The sequence below is a fragment of the Bos taurus genome, chromosome 11 (genome assembly GCF_002263795.3).
Source record: "Bos taurus isolate L1 Dominette 01449 registration number 42190680 breed Hereford chromosome 11, ARS-UCD2.0, whole genome shotgun sequence".
Taxonomy (NCBI): domain Eukaryota; kingdom Metazoa; phylum Chordata; class Mammalia; order Artiodactyla; family Bovidae; genus Bos; species Bos taurus.
Window position 1 is genome coordinate 10,088,704 of NC_037338.1, and position 25,234 is coordinate 10,113,937.

The 25,234-nt window shown below is 50.7% G+C and overlaps 3 protein-coding genes across 10 annotated transcripts; 2 read left to right on the forward strand and 1 right to left on the reverse strand.

The window, feature by feature from the left end:
- Positions 1-516: 516 nt before the first annotated feature.
- LOXL3 (lysyl oxidase like 3) lies at positions 517-18,582 on the forward strand. 5 transcript variants are annotated; one of them, XM_059891455.1, is made up of 16 exons: positions 517-713; positions 2,301-2,625; positions 4,292-4,455; positions 5,084-5,298; positions 12,125-12,217; positions 12,844-12,903; positions 15,117-15,333; positions 15,567-15,747; positions 15,880-16,034; positions 16,281-16,448; positions 16,583-16,745; positions 16,948-17,191; positions 17,287-17,402; positions 17,482-17,618; positions 17,726-17,837; positions 18,020-18,581. In XM_059891455.1, exons 2-16 carry the CDS (start codon positions 2,313-2,315, stop codon positions 18,091-18,093), a joined length of 2,412 nt encoding a protein of 803 aa, XP_059747438.1. In that variant the 5' UTR covers positions 517-713; positions 2,301-2,312; the 3' UTR covers positions 18,094-18,581. The 5 variants fall into 5 exon arrangements, with proteins under 5 accessions (XP_059747438.1, XP_059747437.1, XP_059747439.1 ...); XM_059891454.1 differs by having other exon boundaries at positions 593-713; positions 2,277-2,625; XM_059891456.1 differs by having other exon boundaries at positions 594-713; positions 2,277-2,625; positions 12,161-12,217.
- Positions 18,530-21,836, reverse strand: HTRA2 (HtrA serine peptidase 2). Its single transcript, NM_001077956.1, has 8 exons — positions 21,104-21,836; positions 20,777-20,981; positions 20,493-20,687; positions 20,221-20,253; positions 19,892-19,997; positions 19,687-19,756; positions 18,988-19,083; positions 18,530-18,886 (listed from the first exon to the last, which is right to left on the reverse strand). The coding sequence occupies exons 1-8, from the start codon at positions 21,607-21,609 to the stop codon at positions 18,721-18,723; spliced, it is 1,377 nt and encodes a 458-aa protein (NP_001071424.1). The 5' UTR covers positions 21,610-21,836; the 3' UTR covers positions 18,530-18,720.
- Positions 21,837-21,864: 28 nt separating this feature from the next.
- On the forward strand, positions 21,865-24,898 carry AUP1 (AUP1 lipid droplet regulating VLDL assembly factor). 4 transcript variants are annotated; one of them, NM_001015555.1, is given in 12 exon segments: positions 21,865-22,031; positions 22,112-22,249; positions 22,329-22,479; positions 22,679-22,863; positions 23,117-23,189; positions 23,281-23,354; positions 23,582-23,648; positions 23,744-23,846; positions 23,977-24,096; positions 24,213-24,328; positions 24,513-24,631; positions 24,726-24,896. In NM_001015555.1, coding segments are annotated over 12 exon segments (1,233 nt in total). In that variant the 5' UTR covers positions 21,865-21,981; the 3' UTR covers positions 24,763-24,896.
- The last annotated feature ends 336 nt before the right edge of the window (positions 24,899-25,234 follow it).

Sequence of the window (25,234 nt, forward strand, 5' to 3'; positions counted from 1 at the left end):
CAGCCCTAGGTCTCACTCTAGTGGCTTCACCGAGAGAAACCCCGTGACTTCGGTCAGAGGACTCTGGCTCTTAGGCTTGGGGGCTGCGTACAACGTCAGATGCTCAACGTGACATCAGAGTGAAGGCCGTGACATCATCTAGAAAATGCCTACGGGCACCCTGGGGCATTGGAGGGACTTTCTGGGCCTTCGAGGCTTCAGTTCCCCGGACCTGACCCGACCCCTGCTCCGCGGGAATTCGGCTATTTACGATCCGCAGAGCCGGGGACATGGGGGAAGGGCTGGGGCTGGGGACTGAAGACTTCCCGGAGCTCGGAGCCGAGTCGCCGCACGGGGCGCAGCCCGGGATAGTCTGCGGCCCCGTGGCCTCCTGTGTGTCCAGCTCTCTGACCGCAGCTGCCCGGCACCCAACCCGCGGGAAAAGAGAGCTTTATTAAACAGGCTGGGAGGGGCGAGGAGGGGGGCGGGAGGGAGATTGAGCGGCGGCAGCGGCCAGCTTCAAGGAGGAGGGGAGAAGAGGAGGGAACTGGCCTGGGAGGGATCCTGGGAGAAGGCGGAATGTGGGAGGGCTCAAGGGGACGTGGGAGGAACGAAGAGGGGGGGCGGGGGAGAAAGAGGGGCAGTCTCCCAAGTACTTTTTTTTGGAAGTCCTAGGATTGATCTACAGGACCAAGACTCTTCTCCCAGCCGCTAGGGTCCCCGTTCAGCCAAAGGTAGGGGGAGTCACGCTCCCGGTGGGAGGAAGGAGAGTTGTAGATGGAGAGGATGATGGAGGGACCTGGGAAAAGGGGTGATGTAGGGTAGAATCAAAGGAAAGCCAAGCTACTGAGGGTTGTATAGTCAAAGAAGACACAAGAAGAGTGGGGAAAGGAAGCAGATATTGGGGAGTGGGGCTACAGGGTGTTCCAAATAGGGCATCCGAAGTGCCCGAAGGCTAGGGGCTCCTCTGTGAGGCCCTCTCCCTGGGTCCCCAAGCCAAAATGTCCCCAAACAAAGCTTCCCTGTTGTGTTGTTTGTCTGAGTTGGGGGAAGCATGGGGCAGGGGTTGTGGGGGGGCGGGTAGGGGGAGCTCGCTGTAAAGGAGTTGTTCTCCTTTACAGAGGGAAGGCCTTGGCTGAGAAGCCGACTAGTGCTCTTGCCTCCTGTGGCCCCGGGAAAGAGATGGCTGTGTTGGCAGGAGGCTTGGACAACCCCCACCCCACCCCACCCCCCCACCCCAACCTTGAGGCCTGGCCCTTCTGGGCCCCTTGACCCTGCAGGGCATGTAGGATGTGTACCAAGTTCTCCAATGCATTCTGGTTCTCTGCCTTTTCTACCTGGAATCTGCCCAGAAAGGACTCTCAGCTTGGCTGCCATTTAGGGGACCTGAGATCTGAGGATGCCCTAAGCCCCTTCTTGCCTGCCTCTTTCCACAATCAGTAACTATCTGTCCTCTCTCTGACTGGCTGAACAGGATCATCTGGGTCCCTCCTGCCTCTGCTCCTTGGCTTTTGTCAGTCCCTCTCCTCCTCTTTGCCTTTTCATGAGGTTCGTGGGGTTCTCAAGGCAATTATACTGAGTTTCAGTAAGCTCTGGGAGTTGGTGATGGATAAGGAAGCCTGGCGTGCTGCAGTCTGTGGGATCGCAAAGACTGAGCAACTGAACTGAACTGAACTCCTCCTTACTCATTGCCTGCCTTTCTCAGTTGCTCCCCAATTCTGTGTGCCAGACTCTCTCCTGATCCCCTTCTGTCCATTTTCAACACACTCTCTCTCTCCGCTGTCTGTTTGGTCCCCTTTTATTCCCACAGTTTCCCTTCCTCTCACATCCTGTCTGTCTGGGTCTCCCTCTCTGTGTCTCTTGCTCGGTCTCAACCTATTTATCTTGATGGGCCTCTGATCTCGGTCTCTAATCTCTGTCTTTTGATCACTGGGTGTCCTTGACCTGTGAATCGGGATATAGACGTGATGATAGCAGAACTAGGGAAAGGACATTATGAGACATAACAACTAATAGTGAGCGTTTATTCTTTACAGAAGGGAGGGAGAGCCTTCTCTCTCTCTCTCTTTTTCTCTCTCTTTCTCTCTCTCTCTTCCCCCCGCCCCCCTCCCCAATCTGGGTGTCTCAGTCTGTGCCTCTGTTACTCTGTATTTCTCTTCTTACCTAGTATGTATTTCTGTCTCTCTTAACCCCTGGGTCCCTCCCTTTCTGTCACACTGGCTCTCTGTCTCTGGTCTTAACCAGTGTCTCTTTTCCTCTCATGACCTCTCTCTCAGACCTGGGCTTCTCAATTTCAGCTTCTCTCTCTCTGGGGCACCCAGGCCTTCCCTGCCATGGGACCTGTCAGCGTTTGGCAGTGGAGCCTGTGGGGGTTGCTGCTGTGCCTGCTGTGCAGTTCGTGCCTGGGATCTCCAACCCCATCCACGGCACCTGAGAAGAGGGCTGGGAGCCAGGGGCTGCGGTTTCGGCTGGCTGGTTTCCCCAGGAAGCCATCCGAGGGCCGTGTGGAGATACAGCGGGCTGGTGAATGGGGCACCATCTGCGATGATGACTTCACGCTGCAGGCTGCTCATGTCCTATGCCGGGAGCTGGGCTTCACAGAGGCCACAGGCTGGACCCACAGTGCCAAATATGGCCCTGGAACAGGTGAGCAATGCTTCAGGCACAGCCTAGGTATTGCCAAGGTACAGCCTAAATGTAGGGGAGGGAACAGCCATGGGGACACAGAACACCAAGAACAGCCAGAGTCAAGTACACCCGTGGAGGAGAAACCATCCAACATACAGCTGCATGAACTTAGGCTGATCAATGCCTTCTCTGAGCCTCAGATGCCCCCATGTGCAAAATGACTAGATGATCTGTAAGTTACTTTCTTCTGCCAAAGTATGATTCTACAAAGCCACATGCAAAGACAGCCTGATGCAGATGAGCCCTGTATGATTAAAGTACAGCTGGTTTCATGGGAAGCTGAGAGCATGTAAATGATGTCTGGATGTCCCAAAGACAGAAGTGATCACAGATACTGCAGCCAACAAGATCAGATTATAATTTAGAGCTGAAACTGACAAGCTGGGCTTCCAAAGACAAGTATAAACTTTAAGATGTGGTTAGTAGGGGTTTAGGAGCAATTCTGAGACCTGGGGGCACTTGCATTGTATAAACTCACAGTGGAATTGGTAGAACTGGTGCAATCTGCAGTTAACCCCCAATTCCCACTGGTTAGACCACATCTGGAATAAAGCATCACTTTAGATGCCACATTTTCAAACAGACAGTAGAAAATGGAAGCACTGGGCATTTCCTGGTGGTCTAGTAGTTAGGACTTTGCGCTTTCACTCCCGAGGGCACAGGTTTAATCCCTGAATAGGGAACTTAGGTTCCTGGAAATGGAAGTACTTTCAGAGGAGAGCTACCAGATGTAAAAGATTGGAAGCCACGTTTCAAGGAGGAATAGCTGAAGAAAGCAGGGATATTTGACATGAAATGAAAAAGCTTTGGATAATAATTACATGATGGTTGAATTCAAACTTGAAGACAGTCATTTGACTGAGGGACTTTTTCTGGGTGGCATCAAAGGACTGAATCAGACCTGGAGTGGAGGAAAGTAATAAAAGAATCTCAATAGTTTGTGATAGTTCCGATAGCCTGATGGGGCAAGAGGTAGGTATCCCAGCAGAAGCTGGGTAAGTCCTGTCCGGATATGCATGAGGGTTCCCTGCACATGGCCCTTTGAGGGGCCACCAGTTCTGAGAGAAAGTCAGTGATACTCATTTCAGTTTGGCTCAGGTCAAGAGAAGAACACGGGGCAGCATGGCAGCACAGAGCAGTCACATGGGAGAATGGAAGGCTGAGGTGAAAGGCTCTTACGTTTCCAAGTCCTACAAATGGCTCAAATCCCTAAGCCCTCATAAATTGGCTGTATGGTCCTAGGCAAGTTACTTCACTTCCCTGAACTTCAATTTCTTTATACAAAATGGTGATAATATCTTCTGGCAGCTTTGTTCTAAGAATGATCACATATGCACATACCTTGGCAGAGTGCCTCACACACACTAGGCGGCTATCACTGAATGGGTAAGGACAGATCAGAACTTCAGTGTTGACTCTTGGGTTTTTTATTCACCCTACCAAATTCTTGGGTATCCCCAGAACACTATCAACTGTCCATCAATCCTATGCTCCCTTTCCTATTCCTTTCCAGGGTCCCCTGTCCCTTCCCTACCCATTATCTTACCAGGTGTGAGGCTTCCATGCTCTCACCAACATCCCCATGCTACCTCTCCAAGCCTCCCTTATCTCCCCTCCCACACAGGCCGCATCTGGCTGGACAACCTGAGCTGCAGTGGGACTGAGCGGAGTGTGACTGAATGTGCCTCCCGGGGTTGGGGGAACAGTGACTGTACCCACGATGAGGATGCTGGGGTCATCTGCAAGGACGAGCGCCTCCCTGGCTTCTCAGATTCCAATGTCATTGAGGTCTGTAGTTCATAAACACACACACACACATACACACACACACACACACCACCCAGGACGGCAAGACAGAAAGGGCTGTGGGGTGGTTATATGTGGAGATACTAGAATGTAGGGGATCCCATGTGCCCAATGGGATAATTGGGGTCAGTGGGAGACTGGGGGAGTGGGCAAAATGATAGAGCTCTGAGACACTGCATAGTCCAGGTTTATTTTAGCATTAGCATTCAAGTTACTAAGCCTGGCATGAACCTCTCCAACTTCATCCCTGGTCCCCAGGGCACCTGTGCTCTCTCTCAGCTCAGATATTCCTGAGGGAACATTTCACTCTTACTTTCTCTTACTTCTTCAGTGCCACTTCCTCCGTAAGTGTTCCCTCAGGCTCCAAGCAGAGTTAGATGCTCCTTCCCCAGCTTCTTCTGGACCCTTAGTCATTTCTCAGAGCCCAGCAAGTCCTCACACTCTGGTGGCTGCACCACAGTCAGTACCTCACAGAGCGCAGGCCTGCCTCTCAGCCCCATCTCGCCACTGGGTTCACAGCAAGTACACTCAATCAGGGTTTCTTTAGAGTGGCCAGACGTGTGAAAGGTGCCACTGGGATGCCTTCCTCTGCTTGTGGCCCCCTCCCCAGGTAGAGCATCACCTGCAAGTGGAGGAGGTGCGACTTCGGCCAGCTGTTGGAAGGGGCAGACGGCCCCTGCCTGTGACTGAGGGACTGGTCGAAGTCAGGCTTCCGGATGGCTGGTCGCAAGTGTGTGACAAAGGCTGGAGTGCGCACAACAGCCATGTGATCTGCGGGATGCTGGGCTTCCCGAGCGAAAAGCGGGTCAACGTGGGCTTCTACAGGTGAAGCGACGTGGGCGCTGGTGCAGCAGTCTGGAGTTGAGGGGTGCTTGTTAAGGAGCGGTGTTGAGGGACCTCCGAAGGGGTTGGTTCACCTGGGGAGCCGGGGGAAATCTGGAGGCCTCGGTGAAACTAGAGAGTTGAGAAATCTTGGACCATGAAGCGGCCCCCGAGGCGGATTTGCTGCGGGGACCAGCGAAGCTCTGGCCCCAGTGGCCAGAGCCGGGGCGGGGCGAGCGGCGGCGGTGGCGTCGGGGCCGGCGGTCGGCAGGTGGCGTCTCCGCGCCCCGGGGCCAGAGCTGGGCCTCGCGGGGCCACGCCCAGCGGCCCGGGAGCCCGCGGGTCCGAGTCGGTGGGTGGGGGTAGCGACCACGCCCCGCCGAGGCAGTACCCGGGCGGGGCCTAACGCCGTAAGTCTGACGGCGACCGGCCCGGGGCGCCCGCGGGGCGGCGGTCCCATCCTGGCCGCCAATCCCTGAAGGCCGGAGGGCGCCGGAAGAGGCTGGGGCCCTTCCCTGGGTCCCGGCGGCCCACTAGGCGTCTGTGAGCGCGAGAGCACTCAGGACTGCTAAACTAGTTTTCCAGAATATCCTTCAGCCCTGGAGGCCGGCCCTCTCCACCTGCACTGGAGCCCTGGTGTAGGCGCCGGCTTCCGGGGAATGTATCACACTGGGGACCGGCTCTTTGCTTACTGCGTCTCGCTTCCCTGGAGCATCTAATTTGGCCGTTTTAAGAAATTTTGAAATATCTTTATAATTTAAATGATTATCTTCTTCAGCTGTTCCTTAGACCAGTTTTGCAGGAAGAGCTCTTAACATCTGGGTGACCTTCTACTAGGCACGCTACTTCCGATGTGGGGCTGATCGGGGCAGGGTACAACATAACAGCTCTTTTTAATGAAAGCATCTAGATTTTGCACTGCCTTTCCGTTGAGGCAGCATCCCACTGCTCTTATTGACCTTGTAATCACCTAAATTAGGTCTTCCCTCCTCCTTGATACTGATAGAGCAGCCTATTTGAACCTAAATCTGTTGAGTTTACCCTATGAAATGTTTGATACATGTTCTCATGTTTGATACATCATTTAAAAACCATAATGATCCCATGAGATTATCTTGAATCTTGACATTATTTTGCACTTGTCATCCCTCCCTGCCCCCTCTGTTCAGTAGATATGATAGCTATGCCTCCTGACGTCATCAAAGTGACTGTTAAATGTGTTGAAATCTTTAGAACCAAAGTCTAACTCCTCTTATGAATCCTCCAGATTTACATCAAACCTTTAATCATTAGTTGTGAAATGTTTTTTCAACAGTTGGGACAAACTGAACACTACATTGATACAGCCAACATTTCATCATCTTATCTGTAATGAGATTATAGGAGATTTTATTAGTCTTTTGCTAAAATCCACATACACTATGTTCACAGCCATTCTGCAATTTTAGGAATCTTAAAGGAAGTCATGGTGGTTTGATTGAGCTGACTGTTACTGAAATCCTTTTAGATTTCTAAGGATCACCATATTTTTTCCTCAATGCTCACAAACTTTCTACTTAATGACTATTCTAGAACATAAATTATCTGTAAATTGGGGAATCCTTTTCCTCCTTTTTGAAAGTCAGTACATTAACCAGGCTCCAGTCTTTTCCATACTTGCTGAAATTTTTTTTGCCTTGGCTCTGAGAGACATCTGAAAGTTCTTTAGGCCCCAAGGAATATACTTTCTCTGGTATAGCAACTCATATACAGTTGAAAACATCTATGTGCTGTGCTCCTCTGCTGTTATCTACCTCGGGCCTATATTTCCCTATGCTTGTTCTTTACCTTCCCAGAACCAAATCCAGGTTCTGAAAGATTAGTGCGACTTAAATAGCAGGCATTTCAGATGAAGAGGGTAGCACGAACAAAGGTACAGAGAATAAACATTTATTGAGTGCCTATTGTGTGCCAGGGACTGTTGTAGACACTAGGAATTCAACAATAAACAACAACAACAAAACCCCCAAAATCCTTGATCTCATGAACTAGGGAAGAATCAGGAAAAAAGTAAAATTACAAAATGTAAGGATGGCAAAGAGTGTAATAGGTAAAAATAAAGCAGGGAAAATGTTAGGAAGTGGGACTGGAATTGCAGTTTTAAAATAAGTCAGAGGAGGCATCATTTGAGAAAATATTTATAGGGCACAATCTATGCAAAAATCTTGATGAGCATCTCCAGGAAGAGGCATCATAAATGAGAAGATACCAGAATGAGGGGTTAGGGGGAATTCTTGTCATACTCCAGGAAGCCACTGGGGCTGGAGCTAAGGGAACAAGGCAGAAGATGACAGGAGATGTAATTTAGGAGGAGATAAGGAAAGAATGAGGAGCCAGATCATGTAAGGCCATTTGAGAGACTTTAATTTTTACTGTGTGAGATGAGGTTTTGAGCAGAGGCGTGACATCTGTCTTCCACTTTTTGTGTATTGGGCTGTTTTGTTAAGAATAGACTGTAAGGAATGTGTAGAGTCAAGGAGGCAGGGAGACTAGTTAGGCAGTTATTGTCTCCTGAAAGCCAACTAAAGAAAGTGAGAGGTGATGTGACCAGTGAAAGTGGTGAAAAAGTGATCAAATTCTGTGTTGAAGATAAAGCCAACAGGATTTGCTGATGGATCCATCGTGGTATGAAAGAATGAGAGGAATTAGGGATCATTCCAAGGTTTTTGGCCTGAGCTAGATATGGAGTTGACCTCATTTGATAAAGAAAACAGTGAGTGGGGCATATTTTGTGTGGGGATGGGAGAGTGGAGATTGTATATTAGGAACTTGTTTTTAGACCAATTAAATTTGAGTTGCTTTAGATACTGAAATGGCGAAGCTATTGGATATATGACTCTAGAGTTCAGTTGAATTAAAGCCCTGAAACTGGACAACATCACCAAGGGAGGGAGCGTAAATAGAGAAAAGGAGGTGCAGGGACTGAACTCTAGGGAGTTTAAACATTATGAGGTCAGGAAGATAAGGCAAAATGCAAACAGAGAGGTGAGGTAGAAAGAAAACCAGGTGAGTGTGGAGACCTGGAAGCCAAGTAAAGTGTTTCAAGGAAGAGCAAGAGGGATCAACTGAGTCACTACTGCTGATGCATCCAAAAACATGAGGACTGAGAAATGAATAGGATTTAGTAACTTGGATGTCATTGTTGACCCCAACAGAGATGAAAATGAATAGGAAATTTTGAAAGACAGTTGACTAGAGTAGAAGATTTTTGTTTAGTCACTAAGTCATGTCCAACTCTTTTGTGACCCCGTGGACTGTAGCCTGTAGGGCTCCTCTGTCCATGGGATTTCCCAGCCAAGAATACTGGAGTGGGTAGCCATTTCCTTCTCCAGGGGATCTTCCCAACCCAGAGACTGAACCCATGTCTTCTGCACTGCTGAGCCACCAGGGAAGCGAGAGAGAAGATGTATACTGAGAAATAGTGGAAGAAAAATCTGAATGGATAAAGTAAGGCTAGGAAATGGAACACTTTTAATGCCAGAGTGGAGAGTTTTACCTTTATCCTATGAAAAATTAAAAAATAAAAGTACTTGTATGGGACAGTGACAAAAATAAGGCCAGTGTTTTTAAAGTTCGTCTGATAGTAGTGAATTGGAAGAGGAGGTTCTAGACGCAGTAAGAGTAATTAGGAAATATAAAAATGAAGCTGACTAGGAGGATGACAACAAAGAGAGAGGAATGAATAGAGGTAGGATGACTGATAGAACACAGAAAATAAAAGAAGAGATAACTAAAATGATTCTGAAACTGCTCAAGAGAAGGATGGTGCCTGGCATCTCTGGGCTTTAAGTTAATATGAGCTAGCTTTAGACATGGGCCATCCCTGGGAATTTTGAGGCTCAGGAATTGTCCCTAAGTATGCACAGACTCAAGAAAACTTCAGAAATCAGGAATATATGTCTACATATTGGAATCTCTTACTGAGTCTGGAATATGAAGGCTGGAAAAGGAGATATATATTAAGTACAGAGTTCATTCTTAGTAGGGAAAGAGATTACAGTGGTCCTGGGAGATTCTGTGATGAGAATTTGTTGTAGATATTCCTTCACAGGTCAAGTCAGACAGAGGGAGACTCCTCATAGGTAATGCAATTATAAAGGCTAGGCAGGATAGTTATAAACAACTCTGCCTTCCTTGGAGAAAGAAGATGCATCTGGTAGCTTTTAGAGGAAGTTAGTAAGATTTAGAGAATAAGAAAATCATAATGTGATGTATCATATTTCAACTTTGATTTGGTACTTCTACCCTAGAACATGTGAAAGTTGTAGAATTTTAGAAGAGGAAAAGAATGTACAGATAACTGAGCCATTTAATGCCTTTTGGCAGGCAAAGAAATTGAGGTTCTAAGAGCTTAAGTGCTATTTAAGAAGACACTCTTCTAGTTCATTTCAGATATTCTTGTTCATATTCAGATATATTCACTGACAGATATTTACTGAGCTCCCACTGTTTGCCAAGCACTGCGCAAGGTGCTGAGAATACAGAGGTGATGAGAGAGTTGATTTGGCACCAGATCATAGAAGACCTTGTAGGCTATGGTAATGATTTGAATCTTTATGATAAAAGTAACGGAAAGTGATGGAAGTTTTTTAATGAGGAGGGCTGTGAGAGAACGTGATCAGGTTTGGGGCTCCCACTTTGACTGCACTTTGAGAATGGTTTAGAGAAGAGCAAGAGCAAATGGATTAGAGAGTCATTCAGGAAGGAACACTGGCAGGACTTGGTTACAGATTGACTTTGGGAGCCAAAGAAGAGAGAGATGTCAAGGTTGATTCCTAAGTTTCTGGCATATATTTTGCTAAAACAATTGGACCCACATTAAATTTTAGGTAATTTTGAGATATCTAAGTAGGAACATCGAGAAGGCAATGGGATATACAAGGTTAGATGTAAATGAGAACATATAAAGAGAGGATGTGAAGTGAGAAGAAGGCCTTAAAGCTCCAAAAATGTAAATAACTATATAGAGGAGGAGCCTGCAAAGAAGACCAAGAAAGAGCATCCAGAATTAGGACTCAAATAAAGCTAATGGTGTTGTGACAGCTAAGGAGGGAGAGAGAACAGCAGTGTCAGATGCTACCAAGAGTCAGTGGTATGTGAGACCAAAAAAAAAAAAAAAATCTAGATTATTATCACAGAGTGATGGGTGGGGAAAGACAGAAAGGACTGGATTAAGGAGTGAGTGGGAAAGATGATGAGTGTTGACACTACTGAAAAGTTTTTCTACTAAGAAGAAATGTGGGCTGGAGTGTGTGTGTGTGTGTGTGAGAGAGAGAGAGAGAGAGAGAGAGAGATTTGAATATGTTTAAAAGGATTCAGTTGAGGGAAGGTTATGTGCAACTTCTCAATTGAAAGAGAAAGGATCCTAGGGGAAGGAATTCAGAAACATTTAGGGGTGGTGGCTTTAGAAAAGAGAGACAGATATCAGCACTGTCCTTAAGTGCCAGGGCCTCAATGTAACCTGTATTTGCCTGATATATATTAATAATTATATATACCATATAATTATAAAGACCTTATAAAGTTCTTAAATAACTAGAGAAGTACTTCTAAATTTCTAGATAATACTACATTTTTCTGAGTATTGTTACATGATTTCTCTTGGTTACTGGTGAAAGAAAGTGCCAGATACATTTCATTTCAGACATGTTTGAGAAAAAAACATTTGGAGAAGACATTTTTCACTATACTTATCTGATGAAAGGTTCTAAACTCTTAGCAGTGTCTCAGGAAAGGGACCCAAGAGTTATTGTAGACTCTTTGCTAGGAATGTTGAATGTATTGGATGTTTTGGCAAAGATCATCCTCAGGAAGAAGCCAAGGTAGGAAATACCAAGCAGATTCAGCCCTGTTTAAATCTATATATTAAAATCCTCGCACATCTGCACGTAATATACCACATCCAAACATAACTCAAGAGAAGCAGCAGAACAGAACAGACAGGATAACTAAGAGGATAATGGGGAATTCCATACATTTTGTAAAGACAGACAAGACCTGCATTCATCTATATATAGTTGGACAGGACAAAGAGTGGGCAAAATGAAAGTCTTTGAAATCAAAGGGAGAATGAGAGGAGAAACAGACCTAGTTTTCATTCATCAGACTTAAGGTAACCTCCTGAAGAATAAAATAGGTCAAATATTTAGGTCAATTAAGAAGAAATAAGGTTTTAGACCTTAATTCCCTAGAAGTAAGTCTGGGAGATGAGCTGTTTGTGAATGACTAAAGCATGTGGGATTAGTTTAGACAGGAAGGATACTGTCATCCTAAGCATCCTGGCCTCATGCTCCCCCAGTCAGACCCAGTCAATGTCCCTTGCTGTCCAGCCTTGTTCCTTGGTCCTCGTTCACTGGCCTCGGACCTGGATATGCCAGAAGCCAGAGCGCATCCAGAAAAAAAATAGTCAGCCTCCCTAGGTGTGACCAGGCCAGTTCTCTCTCCTTGCCTAGTCAGTCTGGCAATCCTAACACCCGTCATTTTAACCTGTCCCCCCAGCCCTCCCCCAGGTTTAGAGCAGCCCTAATATCAGTCCAAGAATCCTGTTCCCCGTCTGCCTTAGCCTGACTTCTGTGGGTCCTGGTACAGGGTCTCTATCAGCCCCGAGTCCACGTCCTTCACCGCAACTCACCTGTCTAGTTCATGTGCTTCTGAGGCCAAACAGCTGTGAAGGGTAGAGCCTTGGGGGCATCTAATGCTATAAGATCCTGCCACCAGGAGACCTCTAACTGCTAAAACAGAAATCTTGCCCCTGGTCCCTGTTCCACCAACCTTTCCCACTTGGTTCTAGACTGTTCCTGACTCTGCTGTTGTCTTATCCTCACAGAAAGTTGAGGAAGCGAGCGGCCAAAGCCTCGGCCCGACGCTCCAAGCCCCTTGGAAGGTAATGGGGCAAGAGCCCCGGGACCTCCTGCTCATCCCTGTGGCCCCAGGAGGTGGATGGATGGAAGGCAGCCTATCCATGTCCATCCCAGAACCCAAGCTGATGAATTAGGGATATGGCTGGAAAATGGCCATTCCAGGAGGGAGGAGTGGGGAGGCAGGCATGCGGGTGGGTAAGTTTTGATTTAGGAAGCACAAGGAGGAAATAATATAGGAATGACTAAGGAGACACCTCCGTATCTTTATACTGCCCCCAAATAGCTTGGACTCCAGCCTCAGCCACCTGCATGCTTCCTCCCCCCACAACTCCTAACCTCCCTTCATTCACCTACATCCCCACACTCTCTCCTCCCTCCACTATTCCTCTCATCTCCTCTCCCCTCCCCCTGGACTGACATCACCAGATTTCTCATCACTGTTGCTGAATCCAGAGAGCAGCATGTATTCCAAAAATACAGTTAAGTGGTATTCAGCAGTGTATGTGGAAAATCTGACTGCCTGCTTTGCCCCTTCCCGTGCTCTGCATGAAGGGTCCTTCCTAGAGACAGAAAGAAGAAAGAATCCTTTGCCTTTCCCGGGTAATGCACCTGACCACTACTGCCACTAACTTCTTTCTCCTTTTTTCAGACCAGTCACCAAGCTTAAAGCCAAACCCCAAACCCGAATGGGCAGGGGGCCTATTAAGAGGTAAATAAAGTTTAGGCTGGGTGGAGAGGAGAGGGAGTGCCAAGTGATGAGTCAGGGGCATCGGGCTGTGGTTAGGAAGGGGTCCAAGAGACGCCTCCACAAGGAGGTGGAGGAGCAGCAGCAACTGTTACAAGCCACCTTACAGATGATTCACCACAATGTAAAGTAAGATCGGCCCTTTTGTTTGGTTTTTTTGTTGTTGTTGTTGGGTTGTGGGTTTGTTTTTTTTTTTTTTTTTTTTGGCCCATATGTTTTTTGTCTGAGGAATTATGCTCGTCACAGGATTTTTGAAAAATCTCCATAGAAGTTCACCCATTGACTCCTCTTGTTCCACATGCTTATTCATCTTCCCCCAGCAGATTTTAGGAGATACTCTGGCACTCTTGTCCTTCAGATGCCATGCTTGCCTCTCGCCCAAGGAGTTAAGTTTCCCTAAGGGATCAGTGTTCCCATCCTACCTTTATTAATTGTTAAATGGAATAAGTGCTACTGGGTTGGAAGTGAGACTCAGGATCCCCTGTGGAACCTTTCCCAGGGCAGGAGTCAGATGACGGTCCTGGTCCTCTGGCCCAGTTAACACAGTTAGGCTCCCAGTTCCATCATTTTCCTTCTGGGCTCCTTCAGAACCCCAGGGAACAAAAAGCTTCCAATCCCAATGACTGCGTCTCACTTGGCTTCTGAAGGCAGTTCGCGCAAGAAAAGTCCCCTGGAGAGCTCCTTCAGCAGTGTGTGAGGGGTGGAGAAGTAGGCCCTTTCTATTGTCTCCTCCTCTTTTCACAGCATTCCAGGATCACTCAGGGGTCCCAGGCACCACCCCCCCCCACTCCCCAGCTCCTCCCTCTGGTGCCTTCAACAGGCTTTGGCATTGGAGGGTGTTCCCATAGTGCCCTTCCAGCTTAGGGTTGTCTTGCACAACATGGCCATACTCTGGCCTTCCCTGACCCCCACATTAAAGCGACGACCTCTTTCACTTTTATTTTCAGCCACACAGGACTTTGAAAGAATACTAAGTCTCTTTGAGCTTCAGAGTCCACTTATCTTGAGCTTCCAAAGGTATTCTGTAAAGTCTCCAGGCTTCCTTTGTCTGATTTGTCTATAACTTATCCCTCTCTCTGTGTCTTCCTAGCCAGTGGCTTCAAATCATCATATTCTCCTCTGACATCAAGTAATAGAGCACATTACTGTAGTAATTCGCCACCAGACCACCTCACAGGCCCACCCCACCAACACAAGGCCTCATTGGTTCCTTCCCTCTCTGGGTTCAAACAGGCTGTTCTGGGAAGAAAGCACTTCTCTTATTTCATGGCTCACTGCCTTGAAATTTCATTCCCTTCCGTTGGTGTTGATAAGCAAGCCCCCTCATTCTCTCTAGCATCTCTCTGCTGTGTTTCAAAGTTTTAACGTCTCTAATTTAGTCCCATTTTCCTGCTCAGGTGGCTATGGAACATTCTTTCTGTTACATTTAAACTACGGAAGCATGGACTACCTCATTAAAGACTCATACAGTTCAGCTTTAGGTCTGGGGTTATCCTTACCCTTCAGTTGTTCACATTCACTCTCCTTCTCTGGTCATGTGGTCTCTCTTTGTCTTGCATTTGTACATCTTCATTCCTATATATACCAGCTCCAGTCTTTCCTGTGTTCCACCTTCTAGTCTGTTCTTCCTGTAACTGCCCATCATCCTCTGGCCTGGAAGCCCCTCTGGCCTCTAAGAAGCCATGTAGACCCAAGACTTACTCACTTCTTTGCATCCTGACTCATTTAGTTCTTTCAGTCGCAGCGTAATAGAAAGATCTGCTTACTCTGGCCATTCAGGCTTCCTGTTAGCTACTCCCTCCTGCCTATCTCTTCCAGATGGTCAGTCCTGGCTTCCTAATCTCTTTGCACAGCAGCTTCAGCCTCCACGGGGGCCAGCTCCCTGAAACCACACAGAACAAGGTCTCTGTCAGGCAAGTCAAAACTAGCTTTCCTTCCCACAGGGTTCTTCTGTTGCAGAACATACCCAAGGAGCCCCCTGTTTGGGCTCTTTCAGCCTGGAAACTCCCCATTACCGTTGTCTCTTTGTCTCTGTGTTTTTGCAGAGAAGAGAAGAAGAAGAACTAAAGCGGTCATGAAAGGTTGGGGGATGGTGGAGGCATGGAGCGGGAGGAGGGCTGCAGGCAAAGAGGCAGGAGCACTGTTTCACCCTACTGCTCCCACTCCTGTCCCCCCAGGCTGCTGGCCCAGCGGCAGCAACACTCCTTTGGTCTGCATGGGGTGGCGTGCGTGGGCACGGAGGCCCACCTCTCCCTCTGCTCTTTGGAATTCTATCGAGCCAATGACACCACCAGGTGCCCGGGGGGGGCCCCTGCGGTGGTGAGCTGTGTGCCAAGCCCTCTCTACGCAGCATCCAGTGGCCAGAAGAAGCAACAGTCGAAGCCTCAGGGGGAGGTGTGTGAAACACTATGACCTTCCCCACCGCCCAGGTGAAGAACCCCATAGCCTGGCCATCCCTTGATTAAGCATAGTTCTGACCTTTGAGGACAGAGAGGAACCTTCCAGGGGTTGGGCCACAGACCTGAGACCACCTGCTCCCTCCCACCAGAATCTCATTGATCTCCCAGGTCTACTGTCTCTGTGCTGATGTTCCCATTCACTGCTGCGCACGTCTCTCTCCTGTACAGGCCCGAGTGCGTCTAAAGGGCGGCGCCCACCCAGGAGAGGGCCGGGTAGAAGTCCTGAAGGCTGGCACGTGGGGCACGGTCTGTGATCGCAAGTGGGACCTGCAAGCAGCCAGCGTGGTGTGTCGGGAGCTAGGCTTCGGGAGTGCTCGAGAGGCTCTGAGCGGTGCCCGCATGGGGCAGGGTGAGGCGGGCACAGGTTGGAGGGAGAGGGAGGTAGGAGGTACATACTCCTGGAGGGGTACATTCCTTAGGAAGGAGACCCCTGGGCAGACAGTAAAGTTAGAACCTCCCGACCTCTGACTTCTGACCTTAGGCATGGGTGCCATCCATTTAAGTGAAGTTAGATGCTCTGGACAGGAACTCTCTCTCTGGAAGTGCCCCCACAAGAACATCACAGCTGAAGACTGCTCGCATAGCCAAGATGCTGGCGTCCGATGCAACCTGCCCTACACTGGGGTAGAGACCAAGGTCAGTCACTCTTTCCCACCTTGGTTCAGGAGTCTCATGTCCTATCCAGCCCTGCCTGGTCGTGATGCAGTCTGATGGCCCTACTGCCCACTGCCCCAGGCCCCGATCATCCTGCAGCTCCCCCTTGACGCCACCGCTTGCTAGCCCTGTAAGTGCTTCTGAATCACCATTCAGCCACGGGCCCACTGTGGACTCCCACTACTCCACCCCAAAAGCTTCCACAGCACTTCCATTGCGTCACTACAGATCCGACTCAGCGGGGGCCGCAGCCGACATGAAGGGCGAGTCGAAGTGCAAATAGGGGGACCTGGGTCCTTTCGCTGGGGCCTCATCTGTGGAGATGACTGGGGAACACTGGAGGCCATGGTTGCCTGCAGGCAGCTTGGACTGGGCTATGCCAACCACGGCCTACAGGTGAGTGGGAAGGAGAAGGGAACCAAGGCTATTGCCTCCAAAGGTTGTGTCTCGGACACAGGTCTGCCAAAATGAGTCTCTTGGCTGGGGAGGCTGGATGGTGGCCTCACAAAAACACCTCTGTATGTCCCCAGGAGACCTGGTACTGGGATTCAGGAAATGTGACAGACGTGGTGATGAGTGGAGTGCGCTGCACAGGGGCTGAGCTGTCCCTGGACCAGTGTGCTCATCATGGCACCCATGTCACCTGCAAGAGGACAGGAAGCCGTTTTACTGCTGGAGTCATTTGTTCTGAAAGTGAGTCAAGTGTAGGGTGATGCAAGCCAGGGAGGCGAGGCTCTGGGTCACCTCTTTGCAGGAAGAGCTGCAATCTGGAGGGGTACACCTTCCCTGTGGAAAGCCAGTCTCACCCGTTTTCTGGGGGAGGGGGATGGAAGCACTCCCACCTGTCCCTGCCCCTCACCAGTGACGTCTAACTCTCCTCCCTTGCTCGGTGCAGCCGCGTCAGATCTGCTGTTGCACTCAGCACTGGTGCAGGAGACCGCTTACATCGAGGACCGGCCTCTGCACATGCTGTATTGTGCTGCTGAAGAGAACTGCCTGGCCAGCTCGGCCCGCTCAGCCAACTGGCCTTACGGCCACCGGCGTCTGCTCAGATTCTCCTCCCAGATCCACAACCTGGGACGTGCTGACTTCAGGCCCAAGGCTGGGCGCCACTCCTGGGTGTGGCATGAATGTCATGGGTGAGAGGGTCAAGTAGTAGAAGGGCAAGACCACTGGGGAAGAGGTGAGCCTGCTGGGGGCACGGAAAGAAACAGGGGTCCCCTTGTCCCCACAGGCATTATCACAGTATGGACATCTTCACTCACTACGATATCCTGACCCCCAACGGCACCAAGGTGGCCGAGGGCCACAAAGCTAGTTTCTGTCTAGAAGACACCGAATGTCAGGAGGGTGAGTTGAGGCCCAGAATAGATGGCACTGTCCTCATCTCCACAGCCTTGCCTCGCATGACATATGCTCATCTCCTCAGATGTCTCCAAGAGGTATGAGTGTGCCAACTTTGGAGAGCAGGGCATCACTGTGGGTTGCTGGGATCTCTACCGGCATGACATCGACTGTCAATGGATTGACATCACAGATGTGAAACCAGGAAACTACATTCTGCAGGTGCCGGGGCTCTGAGATTTCCAGTTGTTGAGTGGGAAGAGTGTTTATTAAAGACACCTTTGGATTTGAGGAATGCAGCTCATTTGTTGGCTTTCTCCTACTCACAGGTAGTCATCAACCCCAATTTTGAAGTAGCAGAGAGTGACTTCACCAACAACGCCATGAAATGTAACTGCAAATATGATGGACATCGCATCTGGGTGCACAACTGTCACATTGGTATTTGGTGGGAAGAGAAGCCAGAAGGCCTGGGGCTGGGAGGGAAAGGCCTTCATTCGCATCTCCCTAGGTTGTTTCTGAGTCTCCCCACCCACTTCTGGATCTCCCAGTCTCTCCACTTCCACCCACCCTTCCCCATAATGGGTCTGTTTTCCTACCCAAACCACCTGTTCACCTTGCAGGGGATGCCTTCAGTGAAGAGGCCAACAGGAGGTTTGAACGCTACCCTGGCCAGACCAGTAACCAGATCATCTAAGGTGCCACCACCTTCCTCTGCAGACCACCACTGGCCCCTAACGGCAGGGGTCTGAGGCTGCCATTACCTCAGGAGCTTACCAAGGAATCTTTGATGTCGGCAGGCCCACAGCACTCGTCCGTTGTGCACTGCAGATATGGAACCATCAAGCAGAAATCACTGCCCTCTTTCTTAGGCTAGCTGTCCTGATCTGTGGCCAGGCACGGGGCATTCTGCTCCCAGGCCCAGCACAAAGCCAAGCACGCCAGAGAGAGGCGCACCTGACTGACTACCCAGGACACCAGACAACAGCGGCTCGTTTTCTTGAACAGGGAGGTCAGAACGGTTTAACTCCAGCATCTCCCCTCAGTTCTGGAAGACAAAGCTTTACCTCTAGCCTTTTTGTGGGGGGAAAGAGCAGTGTTCCACCCTTCCCCTCATTTTTCAGTATGACATGTTGTTAGGTATAATTTTATTTTATATAAAAAGTGTTTTTGTGATTCTTCAGAGCCCAGGAATTGGTGCTGGTAGTTGGAGGGACCTGCCCCCAACTGGTTCAGTCAATCCTCTGTCCAGGTGCCCTCAGAGCCCAAGCCATGAAACCAAGGTTGCAGTCCGAACAGGAGCCTCCTCCTCTTGCTGGTTCATTCATTCCGTGACTTCAGGGGTCACATATAAGGTCAGAGTTTCCTGTCCTCGCCGGATCCGCACTGCCAGTTGGGATTGGGTTCGAACAGCTTCATAAATATCTTCAGCATTTTGTACCAGCTGCTCCCCAATGGCCAAGATCACATCACCAGGTCGTAGACCAGCCCTATGGCAAAAGATAGAGAGATAAAGGAGGGACTAGATGGCCCAGTTCAAGGGCACATACACCCCACCCATCTCCACCTCCTAATGCAGCCTCTCCCTCACCGGTGAGCAGGGGAGTCCAGGATGACTTTATGGATGAGCACACCATGCTGAACATCAGGAAAGCTTGGTTCTCGAAGCTGTAGTTCAGCAAGGATGCTGAAAGGACACAGATCACTCTGTTAATCACAGGGCACTCTCCCCATTTGGGGTTTGCCTCAAATCCTTCATCAGCATGCTGACAAGTGGGTGAACAGGGCATGCACTAGATCCTCTTGATACAAAAACAATTCACTTTCTGCCTTCTAGCAGTTAGGACGTGGAATTCCAAGTGACACACAGGGTTAAATCAATAGCACTAATGTCATTCTAGAATCCTAAAAGAAGCTATAACTTTAGGAAGTGCTATAACTTTAGCTTAACCTAGAAGAATCAATCTGATATTTAACTATATAAAACAAGAACAACATAAAAACACGGGATTAGGAAATCAAGTTGGCAGGAACAGAAAATACTCATAGGGAAGCCACGTCTAGGTTGGGTGTTGTAAATCTAAGCAATAACAGGATGGGAGGTATGCAAAATAGAGTGAGGTGAGAAAAATCAAGATAATGAGAGAGAACAGCTCTTCTGATAGCTCCAAGAATGGGGCAACTCATCTTAGATAAAAACAGAACTAAGAACGAAGCTCAACAGAACTGCCAGGTACCCACCACGGGTTACACTGATGGCCCTACGTGTCACTACCCCTAAAGCTCATACCTGGGAGTCAAGGTCAGCATCATCACCCCAATGTAGCGGCGCTGGGACCCACTGATTCCAAACCAGGAGTCTGTGTTAGAAGGACAAATGAGCCCCACCCAGGTATATCCTTACTTCCCCTCCCCCTCCCAATAGACCCCTCTCCAGCAAACCCTCCCCACCCCTGCCACTTAAAGAAACCCCTTTCCCCGCAAGCCAGGCTTACTCTTCTTTTCTCCACGATGCAGAAACTCTCGAAGGCGATCAGAAGGGATGGCAAAGGAGATTCCAGATGTGACCTTCATGGTATTCACCCCAATCACCTCCCCATCCTGTTGGGACACAGCCCACTATTCTCTAACCCAAACAAATAATAGGAGATGGGGGTACCTGAGCAAGAGTGGCAGGGAGTTTTAGGGAGATCTAGTTGGATTCTGGGAGACAGCCAACAAGAAACTGCTCAGAAACTTGACCAAACATCGGTGAATTAGGGAAAACCCACCCCTTCCCATACTGACCTGGGATAGGGATTCTTGGAAAGGATGTCACACTCACCAGGTTGACCAGGGGACCTCCAGAGTTTCCAAACTGCAGGACAAGGAGAAAATATGGGAGAGATCCAGGGACTCTATGCCTCGGGGCACAATCAGGATGTAGACACTTTCTCCAAATCCTCTCCTTTCCCAGCCCGTGAAGGAGTGGCCACATTTTTTGCGACCCAATCCCAGTATATAGGCTCATCCACCATCTATCACCATTGGTGCCTGTACCACACACCCCCTACCCCCCCCAACCTAGTCTCTCATTTCTCTCATATCAGGACGCACATCAATAGCTGCATCAGTCTGGATATACTCCACATTGGTTTGGGGAAGGCCCAGATCTTTGGCTGGACGCTGAGCAGAGCTGACAATGCCGGAGGTGATTGTGTTCTGCAGTGCAAAGGGACTTCCCATAGCAACAACAAACTCCCCTTGCCGAACATCAGCTGAGCGTCCCAGGGGCAGCGTAGGGAGAGGCTCCTAAGGGAGAATGGGTACAAGAGACCTGTCATCTGGAGATGTGAACAAATTCACAGCCCCAAGCAGATATGGCCTGCCCCGACCCCCACCTTGGTCTGAATCCTCAGCGTGGCGATGTCTGCCACAGGATCCACAGCTGTGACCACGGCCTCATACGTGTCGCCGCTAGGCAGCCTTACACGGACTCGGCGCCGATCAGCCACCACATGGGCATTGGTAACGATGAGTCCATCGGCAGCCACCACGAATCCTGAGCCATTCGAGATAGGGACTTCACGGCCCGAAAAAGGGTGCCTGGAAAAAGGGGGGGGGGGCGGGGCGAGGGGGAGTACGGCTGTGAGGAGGCTCGGACCCATCCTTCTTGCCCGCCCTCTAGCCCGCGGCTGCGGTGCCTTAGTGTTTACCCCCACCGTTACCTGCCCAAGATCTCGATATAAACCACGGCAGGGGCCGTCTTCTCCACCACGTCCGCGATGAAGTTGTACTGGCTCCGGGGAGAGGTGGGCGGCGAGCCAAGGACCGAGGCGAGCACAGCCGGGGGACCCCGCCCCCCGCCCCAAAACAACAACAGTACTGCCCCTCCAGCGCCCAGCGCCACCGCTAGCCACACGCGCAGACGGGTTCCAGGAGTCCCTGAGTCTTCCGGGGTCCGGGGATCTGGGGTCCCAGCGATCAGCCGTGCTCGGAGATCCGAAGTCCGGGACCTCAGGCATGTCCGTGGTTCAGGGACCCCCACAGACAACCGGGCCCTGAAACTGGGGGTCCCATAAGTCACTCGGGTCCGAGGGTCAGGAGTTCCTGACGTCAGCAGGGCCCGGAGGTCAGGGGTCAACAGGGGTCCCTTTCCCCAGCGACCCCCCCACAAAGCCCGCCATCCCCGGAGGCTCCAGCCAGCACCCCGCCCCGCCCTCAGTGCAGCCATCAGCTCCGCCTCGGCGGCTTCCTCGCCCGCCCAGCGCAGAGGCGGCGCCCTAGACGCGACCGGGAGGACGGCTGGACGCTGAGAACGCCGGTACCTGAAGTCTCCAGAAGTGCACGCTGGGACCCAGGATTCCAGGAGGCCAACTCCGCCCCCGCCCCTCGAATGCCGGGAATTGTGGTCCCCGCGGGACGCGAGTTATGAGGTGGCCTACGGGTCCGCGAGGCATGATGGGACCGCTAGCCCTTCCGGGGCGCCTCAGAATTTCAGGTCCCGGCACCCTGGGCGGATGCCCGCAGACTCCGCCTTCCCAAGAGCCCCTGCGGCGGGGCGCAAAGATGGCGGCATCGGCCAGACAACCCTAAAGCAGCGGCAATGGAACCTCCCTCGTCTCCGGGGCCGGAGCGGCTCTTTGATTCGCACCGGTAAGAACCCCGGTGGGAAGAGACCGACTTCCGTGTCCACTTGGCCTTCGGCGCCCGATCACCCCGCCTCTCGCCCCCAGGCTCCCGGGTGACGGCTTCCTGCTCCTCGCGCTACTACTCTACGCTCCAGTCGGGTTCTGCCTCCTGGTCCTGCGCCTGTTTCTTGGGATCCACGTCTTCCTGGTTAGCTGCGCGCTACCAGACAGTGTCTTTCGCAGGTTCCGACCCGGGCGCTCGGGGAGGGTCGGGGCTGGGCCTGGCCCGAGGCCAGGTAGTCACCACTGCCTGCGTTCGCAGGTTCGTGGTGCGGACCATGTGTGCAGTGCTGGGGCTCGTGGCCCGGCAGGAGGACTCTGGACTCCGGGATCACCGTGTCAGGGTCCTCATTTCCAACCACGTGACACCTTTCGACCACAACATAGTCAACTTGCTCACCAGCTGTAGCACCGTGAGTTAGGGAGGAAGCCGAGAGTGCCACGGAGTGGCTCCCTGGGGCCCAGCTCAAGGCGCCCCTCTCCGTGTTCGGCTTTCCCTTGGGGACCACAAGATACTGACCCTTACCCCGACCTCGCTTTTCTACCCATATGTCAATTTTTCTCACTTCACAGCATTCTTTTCTTTTTGCTTTCTCTCCTTCCGATTCCCAGCCTCTACTCAATAGTCCCCCAAGCTTTGTGTGCTGGTCTCGGGGCTTTATGGAGATGGATGGTCAGGGCGAGTTGGTGGAGTCACTCAAGAGATTCTGTGCTTCAACAAGGCTTCCCCCTACCCCTCTGCTGCTATTCCCCGAGGAAGAGGCCACCAATGGCCGGGAGGGGCTCCTGCGCTTCAGGTGGGTGAGCACAGGTATCTGTCTCCAACTGTAGGTGATCAGGCTTGGGGGCCCTTGGGTTTTCACAGCCTTCTTCAGCCCTGCCCCCTACTTTCCTAGTTTATTTACTTTTTGCCCACTTTTAGTTCTTTCCCTTGAATCCGTTAATTTCCCACGTTTCTATTTGTACAGTGTGACAGTGTCTGTTTTAAGTCAGGTATGAGCTGCTGACTAGATTGGCTAGAATCCCATCTTACTTTCTTCACTCTTCTAGTTCCTGGCCATTTTCTATCCAGGATGTGGTACAGCCTCTTACCCTGCGAGTCCAGAGACCTCTTGTCTCCGTGGTGAGTGTGTCCCACAGGGAATCTCTGGGTTTGGAGGGGAAGTTTCCTACTCCTGGCCCTGGTTTAGACCTCACTCATGCCCTCCCCTCAGACGGTGTCAGATGCATCCTGGGTCTCAGAACTGCTGTGGTCACTTTTCGTCCCTTTCACGGTGTATCAAGTAAGGTATTAACTGTCCTCACTTTTTGGTGGCTGGGAGAAACTCATCTCAAGGTCAAGGAAGTAGCTGTCTCTGCCCTGTCCTTTTGCAGATCTTTTAATGTCAAGGTCCTACCACAGAGGCAATATAAAGTATTTATTACCTCCCTACTGTCACCACCACTGTTCCAAGAAAAGACGCATCAGAGTGGAGAGTGGGTGACCCCAACGTGGACCTGGATTATTTTTTGCAGGTGGCTCCGTCCTGTTCATCGACAGCTGGGGGAGGGGAGTGAAGAGTTTGCCCTCCGTGTACAACAGGTGGTAGGGGACATGGGCAGGGTGGAAGTGGGTTCTTTCTTTAGGGGGAAGGAGAGGAACACTTGAGAAACTTCCAATCCTCCAATTTTCCCTAGTTGGTGGCCAAAGAATTGGGCCAGACAGGGACACGACTCACTCCAGCAGACAAAGCAGAGCACATGAAGCGACAGAGACACCCCAGATTGCGCCCTCAGTCAGGTGTGTGGTCTCTGGACATAAAGCTTTTCAACTCTTTTGCAGCCTGTTCTGACTTCCTCCCTATGCCTGTACTAATCAGCCTCTCTCCTTGAGTTTTCCACTCACCATATTTTGGATTTCTTTTTTGCAGCCCAGTCTTCTTTCCCTCACTCCCCTGGCCCTTCTCCTGATGTGCATCTGGCAACTCTGGCTCAGAGAGTGAAGGAGGTTTTACCCCATGTTCCACTGGGCGTCATCCAGAGAGACCTAGGTATGAGAAAGAGTAGCTTTACCCAAGAAGACAGGCATAGGGAGGGAAAGTGGGTGGCGAAGGGAGAAGGTGAGCAGAGAAATAGACTGTGCTGTCCATTCCTCCCTTCTCCGCAGCCAGGACTGGCTGTGTAGACTTGACCATCACTAATCTGCTTGAGGGAGCCGTAGCTTTCATGCCTGAAGACATCACTGAGGGGACCCAATCCCTTGCCACAGCCTCCACTCCCAAGGTGAGACCCAGAAAATGAGCAGGTCCAGGACTTGAGGTGGGATGGGGCAGTCTGCATATTCCCTGTCCTGACGTCTGTTTTTGATCCTGAGACCCTAGCACAGTACCTCTCTTGCAAAGTAGGCATTCGATGCGTGTTTAATGATGATGACTTCGCAAGCCCTCTGACATTGTGATCACCTCAGTTCCCCAGCTCTGGCCCGGCAACCCCTCAGCCCACAGCCCTAACATTTGCCAAGTCCTCCTGGGCCCGGCAGGAGAGTCTACAGGAGCGAAAGCAGGCGCTGTATGAATACGCGAGAAGGTGAGACGCTTAGAGGACAACCAGTAGGAAAGGGCAGGTTGGAGAAAGGGAATAATACAGCAAAGCCCATACAATGTTTTCTTGTGTCCCACAGGCGATTCACAGAGAGGCAGGCCCAGGAGGCTGATTGAGTACAGGATGGCACCCAGAGCCGCAGGACGGAGACTGGGGGCAGCCCTCACCCGACTCAACAGGCCGGATGGGTGGGTGCTAAAGGGAGGAATGGGCTCCCCCCAGTGTCACATTAAATTCAGGGTTTTCACTCAAGGTCTCTGTTGCCTCTTTGGGTCTCAAAAACCTTGTAGCAGGTTCCTTTTCCCTTGGTTGTGGGATCAGGAATGAGGGCCTCCTTGTGGGTTTGTGGAAGGTTGGTCAGAATGGAACTGTCTGTACTCACCTCATGTCAAGAGATGAGTGATATTAAGGAAGTATAACTAAGCTGAATGCCCAGCAGCAACTGGACCCAGCCTCAGAATTCAGCCCAGGTGGATGAGGAAACAGCTGTAGAACTGCAAGTCCCAGGATACCTTTCACTAATGAGCACAGTACACAAAGTCTGTAGAATTCACACATGCTCAGTGTGGTGGCTGGAGCCTATTTTCC